General features: G+C 42.1%; 1 protein-coding gene and 1 long non-coding RNA gene across 2 annotated transcripts; one reads left to right on the top strand and one right to left on the bottom strand.

Moving 5' to 3' along the window:
* The first annotated feature begins 3,917 nt into the window (after positions 1-3,917).
* On the top strand, positions 3,918-6,542 carry LOC125310752. Its single transcript, XM_048268421.1, has 3 exons — positions 3,918-3,946; positions 4,618-4,739; positions 5,736-6,542. Exons 1-3 carry the CDS (start codon positions 3,918-3,920, stop codon positions 6,410-6,412), a joined length of 828 nt encoding a protein of 275 aa, XP_048124378.1. The 3' UTR covers positions 6,413-6,542.
* Positions 6,543-13,793: 7,251 nt separating this feature from the next.
* Positions 13,794-14,951, bottom strand: LOC125291170. The gene is made up of 4 exons (XR_007192941.1): positions 14,861-14,951; positions 14,705-14,780; positions 14,544-14,617; positions 13,794-14,299 (listed from the first exon to the last, which is right to left on the bottom strand). It is a non-coding gene; the product is annotated as an uncharacterized LOC125291170 (long non-coding RNA).
* Between the last annotated feature and the right edge of the window lie 4,060 nt (positions 14,952-19,011).

Raw genomic sequence — 19,011 nt, 5'->3', positions numbered from 1 at the left:
TGACTACACTGCAAAAAATGAATTCTAACCAAGTGTTATTGATCTTATATTAAGATTAAAAAATCTATTTGGTATTGTTTTTAGTATGAAAAGACTTACCTAGCGCCCTCTCAAAAGATCATTTTGACTTAATTTAAGAAGACTTTAACTTATTTTAAGGAGTCTTATCAAGACAAATTTGCTCAACGCACTGGCAGACAAATTTGCTTGTTTTCAAGATGAGATGTCTTAAAATAAGTCAATTTTTTTTTAAATTAAGTCAAATGATTTCACAAAAAAGCGCTAGGTAAGTGTCTTTATACTGAAAACAATACCAACTAATTTTTTTTTTTTATCTTGATATAAGATTAATAACACTTGGTTAGATTTTGTTAGATAAGCAGTTTTTGCAGTGTACAGCTCATCCATGCATCTAGGAAGTTGGAATTTGATAGGATACAGGAACTGCAGAAATAAATTGAAAATGAGAATTGGTGATGTCAGAAAGAGGTAGGCCTACTAAAAATTTGATTAAAAAAAATTAGGATAGGTCATGTCACAATAGCGGTACTAAAAAAACAGTAGGGGCATGTCTAAATAGAGGCATTTCATAATAACGTCATGTCGTAATAGAGGGTTGTCGTAATAAACGGTGTAATAACGGGTGGACCCCTGTTGTGCCATGCAGTTTAGTGTTCTTTCACAGAGATGACTTTTGCCTTCTGCAGCTCCCTGGTGTCCTCAACCTCCTCCTTCAGCATGTTCGCTGGGACACCTGACCAGTTGGGATTTGTCAATAAGATGGTGACCATTAAATTGTCCTTCATTAAGTCATAATGTCTCTGTTGGATAGGGATGAATGGAAGGGTTTGCAAAAGTTTTTCAAAGTCAAAGTCAAAGTCAGCTTTATTGTCAATTTCTTCACATGTTCCAGACATACAAAGAGATCGAAATTACGTTTCTCACTATCCCACGGTGAAGACAAGACATATTTTACCAATTTTAAGTCCACAGACAAACATAACATTCAAGTAAACAAAAAAGTAAGTAAATAAGTAAATAAGAGGGCACATATAATAATGAAAAAATAAGAGCAGCAAAATTTTGTTGAAATTGTGCATAGACAGTCAATAAAAAACTAGTGCAAAGTCAGGCCAATAAGAGGCTTGGGTAGTTCTGTTTGACCTGAGTAATAAAGAAAGTGGCATAGTGGTGCAAGTTATGTAAGAGCAGCAGAAGTGTTGTGTTTTCAGGACAACAACACCAAGCCTTCAGCCTCTTGTCTGGAAGCACTTACTTACTCGTTGTACTTGGCCATTTGTGGTGTAGTTAATTTCCCCATATCACTTTCCATTTTCTCCAAAATGCGCCGGTTGGAATCCTTGCAGTAGGCCGCAACCCACCTACAGTACCTACCACATCAATGCATGCCCTTACATGATAGGCATCAGGGCAGCCAAGATGAAGCTGGTACTGCAGCCAGTAATGCCATACTATATGTAACAGGGTGATACATAGGAAGGGCCAAGGGGCCAATCACAGTAGCCGGACTACACCACACTGAGGCCTAATGCATCAGGGAATCTTGAGATTGTACCTCTAAACTGAGACAGCACTCACAGGTTCGAAAATTACATGGTGGAGACATGAATTCGAGCAAAGCAAAAGATTTATTAAGACACAATGGTTGGGAAGTGGAGATCTGAGGGTGGCAACTATGGAAGTTCACACCGATACCATGCATGCATCATAAAAGGTTCAGCTGTTACACAGCAAAGGCACACAGGAAAGCTACAATACAAGCAATACCCCAGAAACACCACACATGTGCTTAAACTAGCCCCCCCTCAGAGCCACCTCCCTACTAAAAAACGTTACACAATAAAAGTTACACAAACAAAAGGACAAGACAAGCAAAACAAAAACTAAACATAACAAATAACCAAAGCAAAACCAAGACAAGACAGCAGCACGACCCATGTTACCCCACCAGCATGACTGTGCTGCCTAAAAGAACAGAACACAGAAGATTAAACAATGAAAACACCACAATATACATATCAGAAATGTCTATGGGGAGACAGCATACCTAACGGTAGCACAGACAGGGGCTACACCAGTGGAGTCTACATTGCTACTGGCTGCTGCCCCTCTTAAGTAGCACTCCACTGGTGCCAGATTGATTAAATGCCTATGCCCCGCCCCCTTCATTAGCACTGGCAGGTGCTATTGGAAATAGCAGGCAGAGGTCTACCTGCTACATATAGATAGGACATAATAGTTCCTGGAAGAATTTTTTTTCTTGGTGTATTGCCCCAGGAACTGCTCTTGCCGTTTAGTTAAGTTTAACAACAATTTAATGTTCTTTTTGGTGGGCACCATCCTCTTTGTAGCACTTATGTGCCTGCCTTAGGTGACGAGACACAACATGTAGCACTTATGTGCCTGCCTTAGGTGACGAGACATGTACAACCTCAGCCTCTCACCCCACTACTGTATAGTAGTGGTGGGCGATACTGCAAAATTTGGTATCGATCTGATACCAAATACATATAGGGTCTGTATTGCCGATACCAATACAATACTTTTTTCACTAAAAAAAAAAAATACTTTTGTGTAGGGGAGAGCAGGATGTCATTATTTCTGAGGTGAATGAATGATCAATTCTTTAGGCAATATATTTTTATTAAATGTATTGAAGAGCACAAAATTATTAGTTATTAGGCACTGTAGAATAAATGCAAACCAAATTGTACAGCCTTTTTAAAAAATAAATAAATAACGAATAACAAAAATCTCTGCCTTTTTTCTGGTTTTAATTTAGCCTAAATATAGCAGGTCACATGTGCACAAAATACTATGTTTATACACGTTTCAATGGGCTGCATATATTATTTGAATGTCTGATCTATACTAGGTCTACAACAAAATGTGTGTGATTGCTCATGCTCATTTCTAACAATTGTAGAGGTGGAAGACACAAGCAAATAGTGAACGTAGAGGAGAGATATTTAAATTAAAATATCGATTCAATTACAGTTATGTCGATCAAATACCAATACCAGTGTTGGCATCGATACTATCGATATTTAGATCGATCCGTCCACCCCTACTGTATAGGGCACTTTTTCTTTGCCCTCAGCCTCTTTTGCTCCTTTTCTTTAGAGTGCCACCTGTGCCACCATTGTTTTTTGTTGTGGCCATACCACTGCCTCTATTTCCTCTTTTTCCTCCTTATCGAATAACGTTCGGCCCTTCTTTGGCAACTCTCTGAGTCACGCTCTCCTGAAAGAGGAAATGTGTCCAGGCTTTTCTGTGGAGAGCCAAAAAGAACATAAATACAGATCCAGGGCAAGTCGCATAATCAATAACCTCTACATCCAAGTAATGATTTGTTCCAATGGCTGAGAAAAAATATCATAGCCTATCACTGCTGTATCCATTATGTGTGTATGTGACAAATAAAATGTTGTCTCTTATCCTCTATGGTACTGCAAAAAAGAGGTCACATGACTAAAATGCAGTTATGATGGCCGCTGCACAAGCAAACCAATCATGTAGGACACTGTCATGACAATTGAACCCTAACCCTAACTTGTCATGACAAAAACCGAATGATACTTAATGACAGAAGTGTTATGTCATAAATGTTTATGACTTGTTTATAATGTTAATGACACGTAGGTATGTAGATACCTTCAAGTATAGTGTAAGCAAAACTTCTCATGGCTTGAGTCCGATCCCCCTGAACATGCTGCATGCACTTTTGTTAAGGAGCTCTTGATGCGCTTTTGCGCTGAGAAACCATATTCACATTGCGCAGCGGAAATAGGCAGAATCAGCAGGACCTCAACTAGGTGCAGGAGGTTCTGTAAAACAATTAAGTCATAGGGATTAAACAAATAATTTCATACCACATTACAATTTTGACTTGAAACATGTGGCTTAACACGCTGCCATTCCCCTTGTAGGGCTTCAAGCTGGCATCCAAAGCTAGAGCGCAACATAAAGTTACTGATTTATCATAATCTGATGAACCATCCAAACCATATATGATCGCAACTTGCCTAGCACATCACCAAAGTGTTCCACGAGGGCCTCCACCGTATCAGATCCATATTCGACGGGGTCATCACTGTTTTCAGGCCATGTGTCATGGTTGAATATGGTGAAACAATTCACTGCAGTGTAGTCTTGAGAGTCAGCATTGATCAGACTACCAAAGCGAAAGTTGACCACAGGGATGCCAATTACAGCACTGATGTTTTTCTTTAGCTTCTGATTGCCTAAAACACCAGTTTGGATCCTTCGCTAATCTGCTCTATGGCTATACAAGGTAAATGATTCCCCTATATCACAAGTTTGTTTACCATCAAATTGGCTTCGAAGCTGTTCTATTTGGTAAAGTGCTTAGAGTAGTACTTAAATGACAAACAACGTTGCATATTTTTCAAATACATGACAATGAATATGAAACTTAAAGTAGGTAAGTAGTTTTATGGGTTTATGGGTAGAAATCATTTTATGGGTTTATGGGTTAAGGTAGTAAAATTGGTCTGAAAATAGACAGGATATATGGGTTAATGATTGGCTGGATATGAACATACTGTGTCAAGCAAAAGCCTAAGTCGCTCTTAGCTGTATCTATTTAGCCAGTTGGATTCCTTTTAAACAGCACCGACACACAGACACAGACGGACACAGACATCAGCAGACTAAATTGGTGGATGTGAAAAATGGAAGATCGTCGTCTGCATCAGGTAGGTAGTGAATAGTGAAATTAGGAAGGGTTCAACAGGGCATTACTAACACAGTGTTGTGTCTAACTACATAACAATAAACTAATCAATCACACTCAGAGGTAAAGTTCACTTGTAAAACATCACTTACTTTATATTGACTGACTGGTAAAGTTCACTTGTAAAACATCACTTAGTTTATATTGACTGAATTTTACTGAAAGTAAACTATCACTGCGCATGGAGAATTACCAACAGGAAAAAGAGTGCATAGTGATTCCACTTAAAGGGGAACTTGGCAACTATTTCAACGTAATAAACCCGTTTAGAAATCATTCGGATGGTTAAATGACCTGTTCCGGTGAAAATGGTGACTTTCCCGTAGCCCTAGCCCCCAGGCGGAAAACCAACCTTGCAACATTGAGACTACCCGGAAAGAGAAGTGAGAAACAAGAAACTCGTTTTAAATCGTGTTTCTTACCTTGTAACATCCACATAGTTCTGCCAAACTTATGCTAACCGTTCGCTAGCTTGTAAACAAATCCATGTGCTTTATCGTTACCTTTTCCCACAGTTTTGAAATAGCATAATGCACAATTTCTCCAGCAGAGGGGGAAATCCTGCCAAGTTTCCCTTTAAAGAAATAGACCAACGCTTTATATGCATTGTTTATCATTTCAGTTTATTATCTGTATACAAAACAGACACAGAACAACAATTAAGAGGACAGAAAACAAGGATACATGAAACAGCAGAGGTCTACTAAGAGCTCTTTCCCCATACAGGTTGACTTCCAACAGAGAAGAAGCAATGAGCATTATGTCAGTAACATGCACATCAAAATAGATGATATACACTTCAGGAACAATTATCTTGATAAATGTGTGGAACCAAATGATAATGGAACATATCAAGTTCCACAATATCCTCGACCGGTGGAATTCCATGTGCCCAGAATATCTCATGTCACTGCTTCACAAGGGCTTCAAGACATTTTGAAATATGGTGGGTTCATAGGAGGATGGAGGAGTAGCTTCCTGCGATGGGGACTTGTGATTGGTCCAGAGGAGATCCTTAATGCGGAGCAGAGGTACCTGGAGACACTCTTCCCTGATCGGAGTCCAGAAGAGAAAGAAAGACAGGAGCCTTTCCTGCGCAAGTTCACCACCTCTCCTGAATTCGGGGACGCGTCTCGCTATGGAAACTTCCGGTTCACTTTCTCACTGGCTGATGTTCTGCAGATGTACAGCACACAATTCTGTAGAGAACAGAGGCCTGTACTTAGGGTTTATGAGACTGTAATCTTCAGGCAGTTGGTCAGGTATATTGTGCTGATTCATAGCCCGGATGTTCATGATTACGATGCTTACCCAGAGCTGGGTGATAATGATGAGGGGGTGTGTACTTACAGGGATGGTGAGATCATCTGGCATGCTCAAGCCATCTCTGGAACACACAGGTTCAGACTAATTGAGAACAGAGAGGAGAGACAAGTTCATGTAGATGAAGTTGATGACGAATTCTATGTGTGGGACCATGTGACCCTGGCCTTTCATATGCCCAGGGGAAAGATTCTACGATTTCCACGGGAGAATCTCAAAGGGGTCCTTTCTACATGTCCTAATGGAGACACAGACCTTAACAAGCTAATTGGGAAACAGGCTGCAGACAAGATACTGTCAGAGATTTTGTAAACTAATAGCTATGCAAAGAATCGTAAGATTTTGTTTTATTCTGTAGGCAGGGATCGCCAAGGCTATCAATCACTCTTTATTATCTTATAGTTTAAGAATTTCATAAATGATTAATGATGTATCTCTATTAAATGCATGACAATAAACATGAAACTTGAGATGTTTATCTGAGTAGCCTGTTCCTTTACCCTGGAAATCCAGAGTTCTCGCGAGAGCACAATGGAATTGTCTCTGCGAGACACTGGCAATGATGCACGTTACTTTTACCCATTGCATTCCGGGGAACCAGCTAAACTGATGAAGACAGCGCTGCAACGTAGGAGGACAGTAAATATTGGTCGTAGTGTTATCCGATTGCGTCAAAGTCCTAAATCATTCAGAGTAAACATGGTCTAGTATTATCCAATGGCGTGCAGTGAGATTTTTAAATGCATGCTTGTTGCCGCCCCTCGTTGGGCCATTACATTGTTCGTGGCCAGACCCTTAATCTTTCTAGATTACCAGGGTCTGGATTTTCCAGGCTACTGTTCCTTTGGAAGTGCATGTTATAGACCAGTGTTTCTTAACTGGTCTGGCCTTGGGACCCTCGATTTCCCATAGTCACTAAGTTGCGACCCATATGTTAGCGTTTAAGCTAACTAATGCGGTGAGCTACGAGGTAGAATGCGGTAGGATACTTCAAATACTCAGGGTTGCTTTGCCATACGTACCGCTAAAAGGATGTCTAACATGGCCTGTCACAGATATTGTCTATGTCCATGGCAACAGGGGCGTAGATTTGAGCGGGGACCGAAGGACGTGTCCACATCAATGTCAAATTACGACTGAAATGTCCCCACCAATATTCAGATTGAAATGGGGGAAAAAACGCTCACATGCGCATTCTTCTCTGTTAAACTCCTCGAGAAGTAGGCTACTCATCACACATGTGTCACATGAAAGAGCTTTTTCTCCGCTTTTAAACGGTGCTAGCTAGCCACTGTTTACTGTAATAAAAAATAACTTCAAGAGATTTAATAATTATTCTCTGCGCCCTTCTCCACATCCATTCGTCTCGGTGGAAAATCATAGGCCTACACACTCTTCACACAACACATGACAAACCATATATCAGAATAAACAGCAGACCTTACCGAACACAAAGGTGTAATGCATTCCCGTGTATAGTTAGCTGTTCCAGAGTAATCCGGTTTTGAAATAAATTAAAGCAAAATTCAACATGGTCTTTCGGCTGCATTTCTTAAAACTAAGCTGTGCTTACATCGCCTAGATATCTGTAAATATTAGAATCAGAAAATATAGTCAGCTCAAGGTTAAGAGTTTGTCAATGTAGCCTTAATGATTTCTTTTCACAAAATGCTAAGCATGCATGTATTTAAGTTTCTTACAACTGAGCTGTGCTTAAATGGGCATGATTTCATAACAGACCAAATAGAAAATAAATGTTAAATATAGCCTACATATCTGTAGCCTACATATTAAAATCAGATTATGTAGGTGTAGTTAGATCAAGTTGGACAGTAGCACATTTTAATCATTTTAGTGGCTGGTGAAAGAGTTAAGTGTTTTTTTTTTTTTCCCCCTCCATACAAATGAACGGTGGAGGCTAGGCTAGTAAATCCGGCCAATTCATAGTCAACGCCATCTTGAACACTGGGGTTCGGATCCAGCGCCAGTCGGCTCTGACCATGCGCCAAGTTACAAAGCTGGAAATGACGCATGGACCAACGTCGATTTTTATTGGATATTCTGTAAAAAGAGTCGTCCTCCAGTAAGAGGGTGGCGATAAGGCACATAAAGTCCTTGCCTCATAACAAGAAGAAGAAAAAGTTGCTCGGGAACGCGCATGGAGTCCGAGTGAAGTCACCCTGAAGCGCAACTTAATTTCATTGGATAACAGCGGCTCTAACTAAGAGCGGTCTGCCTGCTGTCCTGCTGCAAATATGCATTCGAACATGACGTGAAATATCCGTAGTCGAACTATAAATAAACTATTCGGTTTTTAGTGCCAAGTGTAGCGCATTTTTACAGTCTATGATTGGTTTGTTTTTTATTTTATTGTTTGCCATCTCATAGCTGGTGCTCTAAACGTATTCTAGCGTTGGCCCATGACCAAATCAAGCCAATAATAGCCAGTAGAGCCACAATAATGACTGGAGACAGAGCCCTCAATAGCCACCCTGTTTTGAAAATAATATTGAAGATAACGCACAGAACGGTCAGCCTGAGCGGACAATTACGTCCCCAACTCATCTAAAATGTGGTGTCTTTACTTTGAGTTGTACACCGCAGATGGTGAAGTAACCGTTAAAGAGAATGTTGTCTGCGGACTCAGCAAAAAAAAACAGTTTACTTGAGCATCCACGACATCCAATCTTCGCGCTCACCTGTGGAGTTACCATCCAAATGAGGCAGCGGTGTCGGAGGCACAGTAGACGGCCAGAGCATCGCCAGGCGTCCAACATCGTATGATGGCATACTTTCCGTAAATCCTAAATTATGTCCGGCGTCTGCTATTTACTTAGGCTGTGCAAAGCACAGGTATTTATTTGAGGTAGGCTTATTCGAGGCAGACCTTTTCTACATTATTGTGAGACATGCGTTTTGTTTGGAGCGGCATACCAGGCTATCAAACGCAGACTATTTTCGGTTTTGGTATGAGATTTAATTTACTTTTTGACTTTTATTATATAGTTAAATGTTGAGACTGATGGGCGTTTAGATCTAGAGGGTATTTGATGATCACTGTAAAGTTTCGTGTAGTTGAAAAAGTGTTGGAATTTCCAGCTGTTTATTGCGAGACAAGGCCTTTCCTTCATTCATTGAACGTGCGCTGTGCTCTAATGGAAACCTTATTGCATAGCGAAGTAGCCTAAATTGAGTTTTTTTTAAATTATGCATGGTTTACTTTTTATTAAATTCGTAGGCTGGAATGCCTCGCGGCAATAATTGTGTTTAAATGTAGTAGCCTAGTGCTTCAGCCTCTGGCAAGCTCCAAAGGGGGCGGCTATAGGTTGAGAGCAACATGTTGGAGACCCATGGTGTAACGAGACAAGGTCTTTATGCCTCTGTTGTGTAATTTATTGTCTTTAATCATGTTTAGGCTATGTTTGTTCGGGACAAACAACAACGAAACAAGATCAATACAATTTTCTTTATTTGTCATATGATGGATAAACAACCACAATATGCATGTCTTCTCATAGGCTCCTCAAGAAATACGCACTGAATAACGTTTGGCTGTAGCCACCGGATAGGTACCCGCCCACCAACATGTACGCGCATGAGAGCTTGTGCCCAACATGGATTTTCGTGCATGGCGCTGGTTCCAAATGCTCCTAGCAGCGCCATATTTGAAAATGGCGTATGCTAACATGCCGGCTAATCTGCACGCTCTTGACCCCCTGTATAGAACAGTGGTTCCCAACCTGGGGTCCACGGACCCCATGGGGGTCGCCAGAAATTGCAGGGGGTCCGCACAATATGTTGCCAGGGCTGAGGTTGTAAGGTTACCAGAATTATATTTGCGCACATTAAATGTATAAAATCCTAATAACACACCCAATTGGATAATCAAAATTCTGTATAATCCAAATTAATTTTTGTTCCACATTTAAATTCATGTAGCTATTTATTACCTCTGAACTTATAAGTTTGTAATTAATCACTTTATACTTTTTGTGTGTGCGGGTAGGAGTTCGGGTAGGGGGCCCTGGGTTGTCTTAGACACAGGCAAGGGGGCCTTCAAGAAAAAAAGGTTGGGAAAAACTGGTATAGAACGCCGGTCATTATTAGGAAAATATGTCCCGACAGGGCGAACTGGAGCCCGACGCGCCTGCACCTGAAGGCGAGAGCGGAAGATGCAAGAGTGAGAGACAACAGCGACCGAGTTCCATTACCAGAGAGATAATTATTTCAATGAGTGTTTTTAGGATTCAAGAGAGGCGACTTGCCTTTCAGAAGATGAGAGCCTCAGCACACCGTTATTTACTGTTTCATCATCATGTTACAACAGAGAAGTTAGCTTTCACGCATTCCCTGTTGACGCTGCGGTACATTCAACCCGACCAAAAACACCCGGGTATAGTTGGCATTTTAAGCAGGCTGATTTTAATGTGGCTGCGGGGGACTGAAGAAGGGAGCTGTACCACTTTACTTTTCATGGAATGGGTGCGAACTACCTGCGCCCAGACCGAGCATCTGGGAACGGCGTTCGCGGGCCGAGAGTCCTGCCCCAGAGTCAGACTCGAAGATGGAGACCGAAATGGCACCAGATCATAACAACTGTGTAGTCCCTCAAACAGGAGCGAGGGTGAGTAATTTGGCCCACGAGAACGAAGCTCTACGTCGCCAGGTTAGGGAGCTAGGGATGATCTCTAGGGAGATCAGATGAGGACATGCGCTTTTATACCAGGTTTGCGTCCTACAGGAGTTTCATGGCGTTTTGGACATTAATTGAACCTGCTGTGACCCACAAGATGGTATCCATAACCAGCGCCAAGACAGCCTCTGCCAGCATCAGCACAGTCCAACAACGGTAAGTAACAAATGTGCTAACATGACGTGCATATTAAGAGTTGTAGGCCTAATGTAACTCTGAAATTGGATACAAACTTTTATTTCGTAATTGCCCCTGTTGGTTTGTGGAGTTATACAATTGTGGAGTTAACTATATCTACAGTAACTAAAAAGTAAAAGCTAACCAGCTGATATTGGTATTATTTTCTGATTTATACTTTGTAATAACAATGTCAAGGTAACTAAACAGAGGCTTTTTGTTTTTATATCTCAACAGAAACTGAGACCCATTGACGAGTTTCTGCTGTTCCTGATGTACCTGTCATAGACGTGCTATTTCAAGAAAAAGCCCTTGTATATGGCTCTAGAGGCATTTCTTCGTAAAAGTTGGGAACAGGACTTTGTATCATAATTAACATGTGCTGAATCCAACTAGCCCTGTTCCCAAGCAGAATTTTGAGTTTTTGACCATCTAATTAGCATAAACAAAATGGCAATTTTGGGCACTTTCTTCGGACGGGCATCATTATACCATGTAAATAAGTTAATATTGTTCACATCTGTGCATCTCAGAAATCTCCCGTGGGCAATAAATAATTACTGGTCAATTATCAAAATGGGCTGTTAGTGGGCAACTCAGCAATGAATTAAAGACCTATCTTGCTTCTTAAAAAACATTCTTTGAGTCATTGTCATCATTATCATTACATTAGCTTTGGGTTTTTACTGACTTGAAATGAAAATACATAGAGATGACATTAGAACATAATTTATAATAGAATTTAATAAGGAAATATTGAACACTTCAATACAATAACAATTCAATAATCCAATATCAACAATCCACATAGATTTTTACACTCAGGCTCTCATTTGGGAGCAGCCGTGGCCTACTGGTTAGCGCTTCGGACTTGTAACCGGAGGGTTGCCTGTTCGAACCCCGACCAGTCGGCACGGCTGAAGTGCCCTTGAGCAAGGCACGTAAGATTTTAACCCTTAAAACCCGATTGACGCAAAGTGCGTCAAAAACACACCCTTTCTTCCCTGTTAGGCCTACATTGCTCCGCAACTGTTCATCGCAGCGAGATGAAACCTTTATGGAGTGACAGAGCAGAAGTGGGGCTTTCCAACAAGACCAAGCACTTGTCTGTACGTTAAAGGTGCCATGTGTAAGAATTGAGGTTGAGGTATGTTGCCCGCATACCGCCTCCCATGGCAGAAACTGGTATTATGACACCTGTCGGGCTGTGGCTAGTAATTTAGCATGCTAATTCAGGTTGATATCTCTGCAGCACTATACCTTGTCATTCTTTTAATTACATCATTGCCCTTATTTCTTCTCATTCTTTTGATGCGTGTAGCTAATTTTTTTGGATATTTTTACCTCAATTCTTACACATGGCACCTTTAAAGTATAAAACTAAAACAAAAAACATGAAATTAAATCAAATTGCACCATATTTACTCTGTCTTCTCTGCGTTCACCTCTGCACCCATTACTCTCGTTTGAATTACTCGAGAACCCGTCAACACATAGATATGACAAGCATATCAGATTAAAGAGGAGACACGGGGCTATCCATTGATAGCAAGTATGTTAAAAACAGACAAAGTGACTGCAAAATAATGTCATGTACAAAAACCAATGCTGCACACCCATTACTCTCGTTTGAATTACTCGCGGACCTGTGATCGGATAGATATGCCACGCATGTCAGATGAAAGAGGAGACACAGCTATCATTTGATACCAAGTACATCCTTCTGGGTTATAAAACAGACGAAGTGACGGCAAAATAATAACTTCATATAGCTCGACTTACCTCACGTTTTTGTCTGTTTTTGTAGCAAAGCATGTTTATAATCCAATGCTATTGTGTGTTTCTATGGCAAAGAATGTTCATAATCCGGTTTTGAGATCCTACCAAATTCCTGCATGGTATCCAATTCAAGGCACATTGCATCCCAATTTGTTCGGCAAAGAAACACCTTTTTTGCCTTTACTTTGTTCATGGCAATGCAGTAAAAAGTTGTAGAGAATCATGAGTGCAGACACCATAGGCACACACACGTAAACTCGGGTCAAGTCAGGTCATTTTTAATCGCTAAATTAAAAAATGGCATTTATTTCTGTAAGGCGCGCACCAGGCACGTGCAGAGAAGGGGGGCACCTGCCCTTTTGCCCCTTTGATGTCCAAATGCCCTTTTGACAAGACCCGTTTTTTACTTTTTAAAATGTGTAATACTTTCGCTAGTTCCAACGTGAATATTCACTAAAATGTCTCATTAATAGTTTGTGAAATTAGAAATGTACAAAAATAAAAATGTTCTGTGATAATTGAAATGCCTTGCGGCCACCAATCCGTGATGTCATCCATTGAGTGAACTCTCAGAAGGTGCACGCAGGCACAGTGCTGCAGGAGACGTTTGGGAGCACGGTAAGGTCACTTGGCAGTTAGCCTATCTGAACATGCAATAGTATTCAGCTTAGAGAAAGAGAATAAAATGTTTAAAGTTGTTTCATGTTTAATGAAGTAGGTCATCAAACCCGTTTTAATCATGTCATGGTCCATCCATTTCAATAACCTGGCAGCTTCAAAAATCTAAGACTGAACGTTCATAACATATTCTGTTTAGGTTACTATGTTATAGTAGCTTAGGTTAGTAGACCTAGTTCATAAAACAGAGTAGGCAAACCTTTTCTAAATCGTCATAAGCCGACGACATAGGCTAGGCTACAAGCTTGTGTAGCACTTCGGCTCAATTTACTATATTCTAGGTTATGTCTAGTTACTTGGACCAGAATCAGAAGTTTCTAGATAAGACTACTGGAGGTAGATGGATGCAACAAGCTAAAGTTTATGTTAGAATAATGATGACATTTAATAAGTAAAAGGAGTGAATGAATAAAATGGTATAAATAACAATAAGTACAATGAATAGATTGAAATAAATAGAATACAAAGTGCAGTGCAATAAATAACAATATCAGATGTTCTATATACGGTTCTATATTCGGGTGCACCCTTATCTTACCTAAGTTCTAAAATATTCAATGTGATCTTTCAATGGTACAAGAAAATAAAAATATATACAATAAATATTCAGTGTATTATAGTATGTATGTGTATCAATTCAACAAAATGTATTATCAATATCAACGATCAATGTGTCACAATCAATTAATTCAGTTCATTCAGAAGTTATCAGGAGGTTAAGTCAGGGAATAGTCAAAAGGTCAGTCTGGGTCAGTCTTACAGTCCTACCACAGTGGTGTGAAGGGAAATGAAAGGTGAAGGGAAGTTCAGATTCGGGATTCTGGGAGGCTCGCCATCAATTCAGATCTTTTATCCACTATAAAAAACCTGACCTGTAAATATACAGGCCAGAAACAATCATGTATCCAGGTCTCAGAGTACAAAACATCCAATAAATAGTCACATCAAATAAATTAAATCAATAAATAAATTATATGAAACTGGTCTATGTTAAAAGGTTTATTAAACATTACCGGAGTTCAAGCTAGCGTTAGGCTTTTATGGTGCTGCACCAGCAGTAGCTCTAGTAGCAAACCTAGCTTAGCATAAACTTTTAACGGAAAAAAACGAACTCACCGAAGCCAGCATTCGATGCAGTACAGGCAGTTCAGAAAGTTGCAGTTCTGTTTGAAGTTTTGTCTTCTGGATGTCTACGATCATAATTACAGTATGTCTACATTACTATTTATGTATTTAGTCTTGTTCTAATCTTGTAGATATTTCAGTTAAATATGTACCTTCAATCCATTCGATTTAACGCTAGTCCTGTCAATCGTTTTCCCTCCGGTCAGGTTTATGTTCTCGTTCAGGTTTCTATATCATATTAATTTCATTACTAATCATGTTTATCATATTACACCATGTTCTAACTTATTATTGGATCAAATAATTACCTTTTCTCTTCTTATTGAATTCTTATTGATAGATTATTCTTGTTGGTTCGTGTCTTTCGTTTGATTTCTTTCAAAAGTTTTTCCGTGGTTGCTGTGGAGACGCAGGGGTCGCGCTCTCATTGGCCAGCTGGCTTTTAGAAGTTAACCCTTTATGCACTGGGCTACACCTGGCTAGCTTTGAATTTAATCAATAAGATGTAGCCTTATAGCCTATGATCTCTGTGTAGACAATAGCCTAATGAAAACTGAAAAGACCTGTCTGTGCCCTGGCTACAGTACATGCACTCCTATTGAATTTTCAGAACCAAGGAGAGAAATGAGAAAAATGTGTTACAGCTCTGTCTGCTACAACACGCATTCTTCTTGATACATAATGAATAAATATGAACATTTATAAAATGTTTATCAGTACATTAGCCCAGGGGTTCCCAAACTTTTCCACGACAAGGCCCCCCAAATACCACTAGGTTCTGGCCAAGGACTAACCTGATCCTAGCCAGATGAATTTCGTTCCGCTTAGCTCCACCTAGTTTCACTCATGAGTGGAGCTAGGCGGAGCGAAATTCATCTGGCTAGGGTCAGGTTAGCCAAGGACCCCCTTGATGTGTTATTAAACCCATCGACAATACTACGGCAAATGTAAAAATACATTAAGCTAATCCTAATAATTATTTTAGCCACAAGCACTTCGCGATGGAGCATACAGTGTGTAAAAAATGTATTTGGGGCGTCACATTATTATAATGGCATTGTATAACAATCTTCATAGTAATAGGTATATTTTAAACTTTTCAAATGTATTTACAGTATTTGTTGCTTTTATTTTTCCTTCCAACTTGCTGAGGCCCCCCTGGCACCCCCTCGCGGCCCCCACTTTGAAAACCACTGCATTAGACTACTTTGCAAATTGCTAAACCATATAATAGCCTGTCCCACCATCATCATTGAAATAGCATAATGCTAGAATTTAAATGCAAAAAAACCCAAAAAACAATTCCAGCTCAGGTTCAGATGATTAAAGCTTTATAGGGAATGTAAAACTTAAGTTCCAGTTTACACCATTCAAATTGTGTGTATCTTTTCTAGCTTTCGTATGCATTATGTTCTATAAAACATGATATTATATTCTGCACTGCAAAGATGCCCACTAAAGACAGGAAGCGAAAGCAGAGGGAGAAGGAGCTGCGGGAGGCAGCAAAAGGCAGTGGATCTCTGACCAGCTGGGTCAAAAAGCCAAAAACCACAGGTTGGAATAATCCTCATTACAGAATTAACAAGAACTATCTGACATGTCTTGTTATTAATATCAACTATATCTTCATATTGTTGCATCAATCAGAAAGCAGTATGAAACGTTTGGCAGTAAGCATTTCTCTAAGTCAGATACACCTGTCATGAGCCCTCTCACTCCACCGGGTTACCACCTTAATTGGTTTCCATTATTTTCCACTCTGCTCACCACTCTCTCTACTTAGCCTAACTAGCTCCACCTGTCTCTGCTCTGCTCTAATTACTCTGCCAGCTGCGCTGCATTACCTACTAACCTCTCCCAGTATTTAAAGCCCTGTCTTTCAGCTCTCCTTTGTCAGATCGTCTGCAAAGCTCACACCCGGAACCTGTTTGCTTGCGCTTCTGGCTGACCCCGGTTTTGTGACCCTGGACCTGCCTGAATCTTGACTACTCTTCTGCCCCAGAAAACCAGACCTGCTTTCTGCCTTAACGACTCCTGACTACTCTTCGACCCCGGTATCTCTGACCAGCCTTCTGCCTTGCAACTACGATTTCGGATTTCCCTTGAACTGTACTTCTGCCTTGTTTCATCCGCCCTGTTGTGTCTGTGCTCCCCCCCCCCCAGGACTTCCGGACCACCCACCACCGGCGTCATGGGACACATCGCTGCCACTGGGGGGGACACAGACACAGTACATTGGACGGAACCCCTGTAATCCCGGTAGACCCTGGAAGCCCTGGAGCCTTCACTACTTCCCTTTTCCCTGAGTTTCAATAAACTTTCTGGTGTGACGCAATTATGGTCCTCTGGTCGTCTGTCTGAACCGTGACAGTACGATCTGGCCAACATAATGGACATCAAGCTGGCACGCCAATTGGGACTGGAGAACCACCGTTTGACACCTCCTATTCCTGCCCGGGCACTGGACGGACACTTACTCGGATTGGTCACTCATGTCACGGCTCCAGTCTTGATGAGCCTGTCCGGAAACCATCATGAAACTATCCAGTTTCACCTGCTCCACTCTCCAGGCCAACCCCTCATCCTGGGTTACCCATGGCTCTGCCGGCACAACCCTCAGCTCGACTGGGTGACCGGGGTGATCAGGGAGTGGGGAGAGGACTGTCACCGAACCTGCCTGCTTGCTGCCGCACTACCCCCTCGGCCAGTACCCACCAACTCTGCTCCTGACCTCTCCAATGTCCCAGAATGCTACCATGGTCTCAGAAGCGTTTAACAAAGCAAGAGCCACCTCTCTGCCCCCTCACCGACTGTGCGACTGCGCCATCGACCTCCTCCCTGGAACAGCCCCTCCAAAGGGCCGTCTCTATTCGTTGTCTGCTCCTGAAAGAAGGTCCATGGAGGACTACATCAACGACTCTCTGTCCGCAGGATGAATCCGCCCATCTTCGTCTCCTGCTGGTGCTGGCTTCTTCTTTGTGGGGAAGAAAGACGGATCTCTTCGCCCCTGCATCGATTACAGGGGACTCGACGACATCACGGTGAAGAACCGTTACCCTCTGCCTCTGCTCACCTCTGCCTTTGAGTTGCTCCAGGGAGCCACTGTTTTTACCAAGTTGGATCTCAGAAACGCCTTACCTCCTAGTGCGGATCCGGGAGGGAGATGAATGGAAAACCGCATTCAATACACCAACAGGCCACTACGAGTATCTGGTTATGCCTTTTGGCCTCACCAACACTCCTGCTATGTTCCAGGCTCTAGTGAATGACGTGCTGCGGGACATGTTAAACAAGTTTGTCTTCGTTTACCTGGATGACATCTTGATCTACTCCAGAAACCTGTCTGAACACACCCACCATGTCCAACAAGTCCTTCATCGTCTCCTGAAGAATTCCCTCTACGCCAAGGCGGAGAAATGTGAGTTTCACGTCAAGACAGTGGCCTTCCTGGGGTACATCGTGGTGGAGGGAAGTATCCAAATGGATCCTGCCAAGGTATCAGCAGTCACTTCATGGCCAGTTCCGGAGAACAGAAAGAAGCTGCAACAGTTTTTGGGGTTTGCTAACTTCTATAGAAAATTTATCCGGAACTCCAGTACCATTGCTGCTCCTCTCACTGCTCTATCCCAAGCAACCCTTCACCTGGACCCCAGCAGCCGACAAAGCCTTCAGTACCCTCAAGGCAAGGTTCACCTCCGCTCCCATCCTCCAGATGCCTGATGTGGACCGGCAATTCATTGTGAAGGTGGGCGCTTGGATGTGGGAGTCGGTGCTGTGATTTCTCAGTGGGCTGCGGAGGATAGGAAGCTCCATCCCTGTGCCTTTTTCTCACGTCGGTTGTCCCCCCTCTGAGTGCAATTACGACATGGGGAACCAAGAGCTGCTGGCTGTGAAGCTTGCCCTGGAGGAGTGGCGTCACTGGCTGGAGGGGTCCACCGTTCCATTCCTTGTTTGGACTGATCATAAGAACTTGGAGTACATCCGCACGGCCAAACGGTTGAACTCCAGGCAGTCCCGCTGGGCCCTGTTCTTCACCAGGTTTAACTTCACTCTGTCATACCGGCCTGGATCACGCAACACCAAGCCTGACGCCCTCTCCCGCCAATTCCAGAAAGATGACACCCCCTCCAAGGATCCTGTGTCGATTCTGCCAAGTCCCTGCATCGTAGCAGCTCTGACCTGGGATGTTGAAGAACAGGTGCTGGAAGCTCTCCGTAACCAGCCAGGTCCCAGCACTTGCCCAGCTGACCGCCTCTTTGTCCCCAAAAACCTGAGGTCCCAGGTCATTCAGTGGGGACATGACTTCCGCCTAGCTTGTCACCCTGGCTCCACCCGCACTTACAACCTGCTCGCCCAGAGGTTCTGGTGACCCTCTCTGAGAAAGAATGTACGGGAATTCGTCCAAGCCTGCCCCATCTGCAACCAACACAAGTCGTCCTGCCAGCCCCCAGCCGGATTG

This window comes from Alosa alosa, chromosome 2 (assembly GCF_017589495.1).
Source record: "Alosa alosa isolate M-15738 ecotype Scorff River chromosome 2, AALO_Geno_1.1, whole genome shotgun sequence".
Taxonomy (NCBI): domain Eukaryota; kingdom Metazoa; phylum Chordata; class Actinopteri; order Clupeiformes; family Clupeidae; genus Alosa; species Alosa alosa.
This window is presented reverse-complemented; position numbering and strand designations above follow the sequence as displayed.

Excerpts from the sequence above, each read along its gene's own strand:
- LOC125310752 (XM_048268421.1), top strand. The coding sequence starts at position 3,918 with ATGTGGCTTAACACGCTGCCATTCCCCTT. Across the intron at positions 3,947-4,617 it reads AACACGCTGCCATTCCCCTT|CTGTATCTATTTAGCCAGTT; the intron begins GTAGGGCTTCAA and ends AGTCGCTCTTAG. Across the intron at positions 4,740-5,735 it reads AAGATCGTCGTCTGCATCAG|GAGGATGGAGGAGTAGCTTC; the intron begins GTAGGTAGTGAA and ends GTGGGTTCATAG.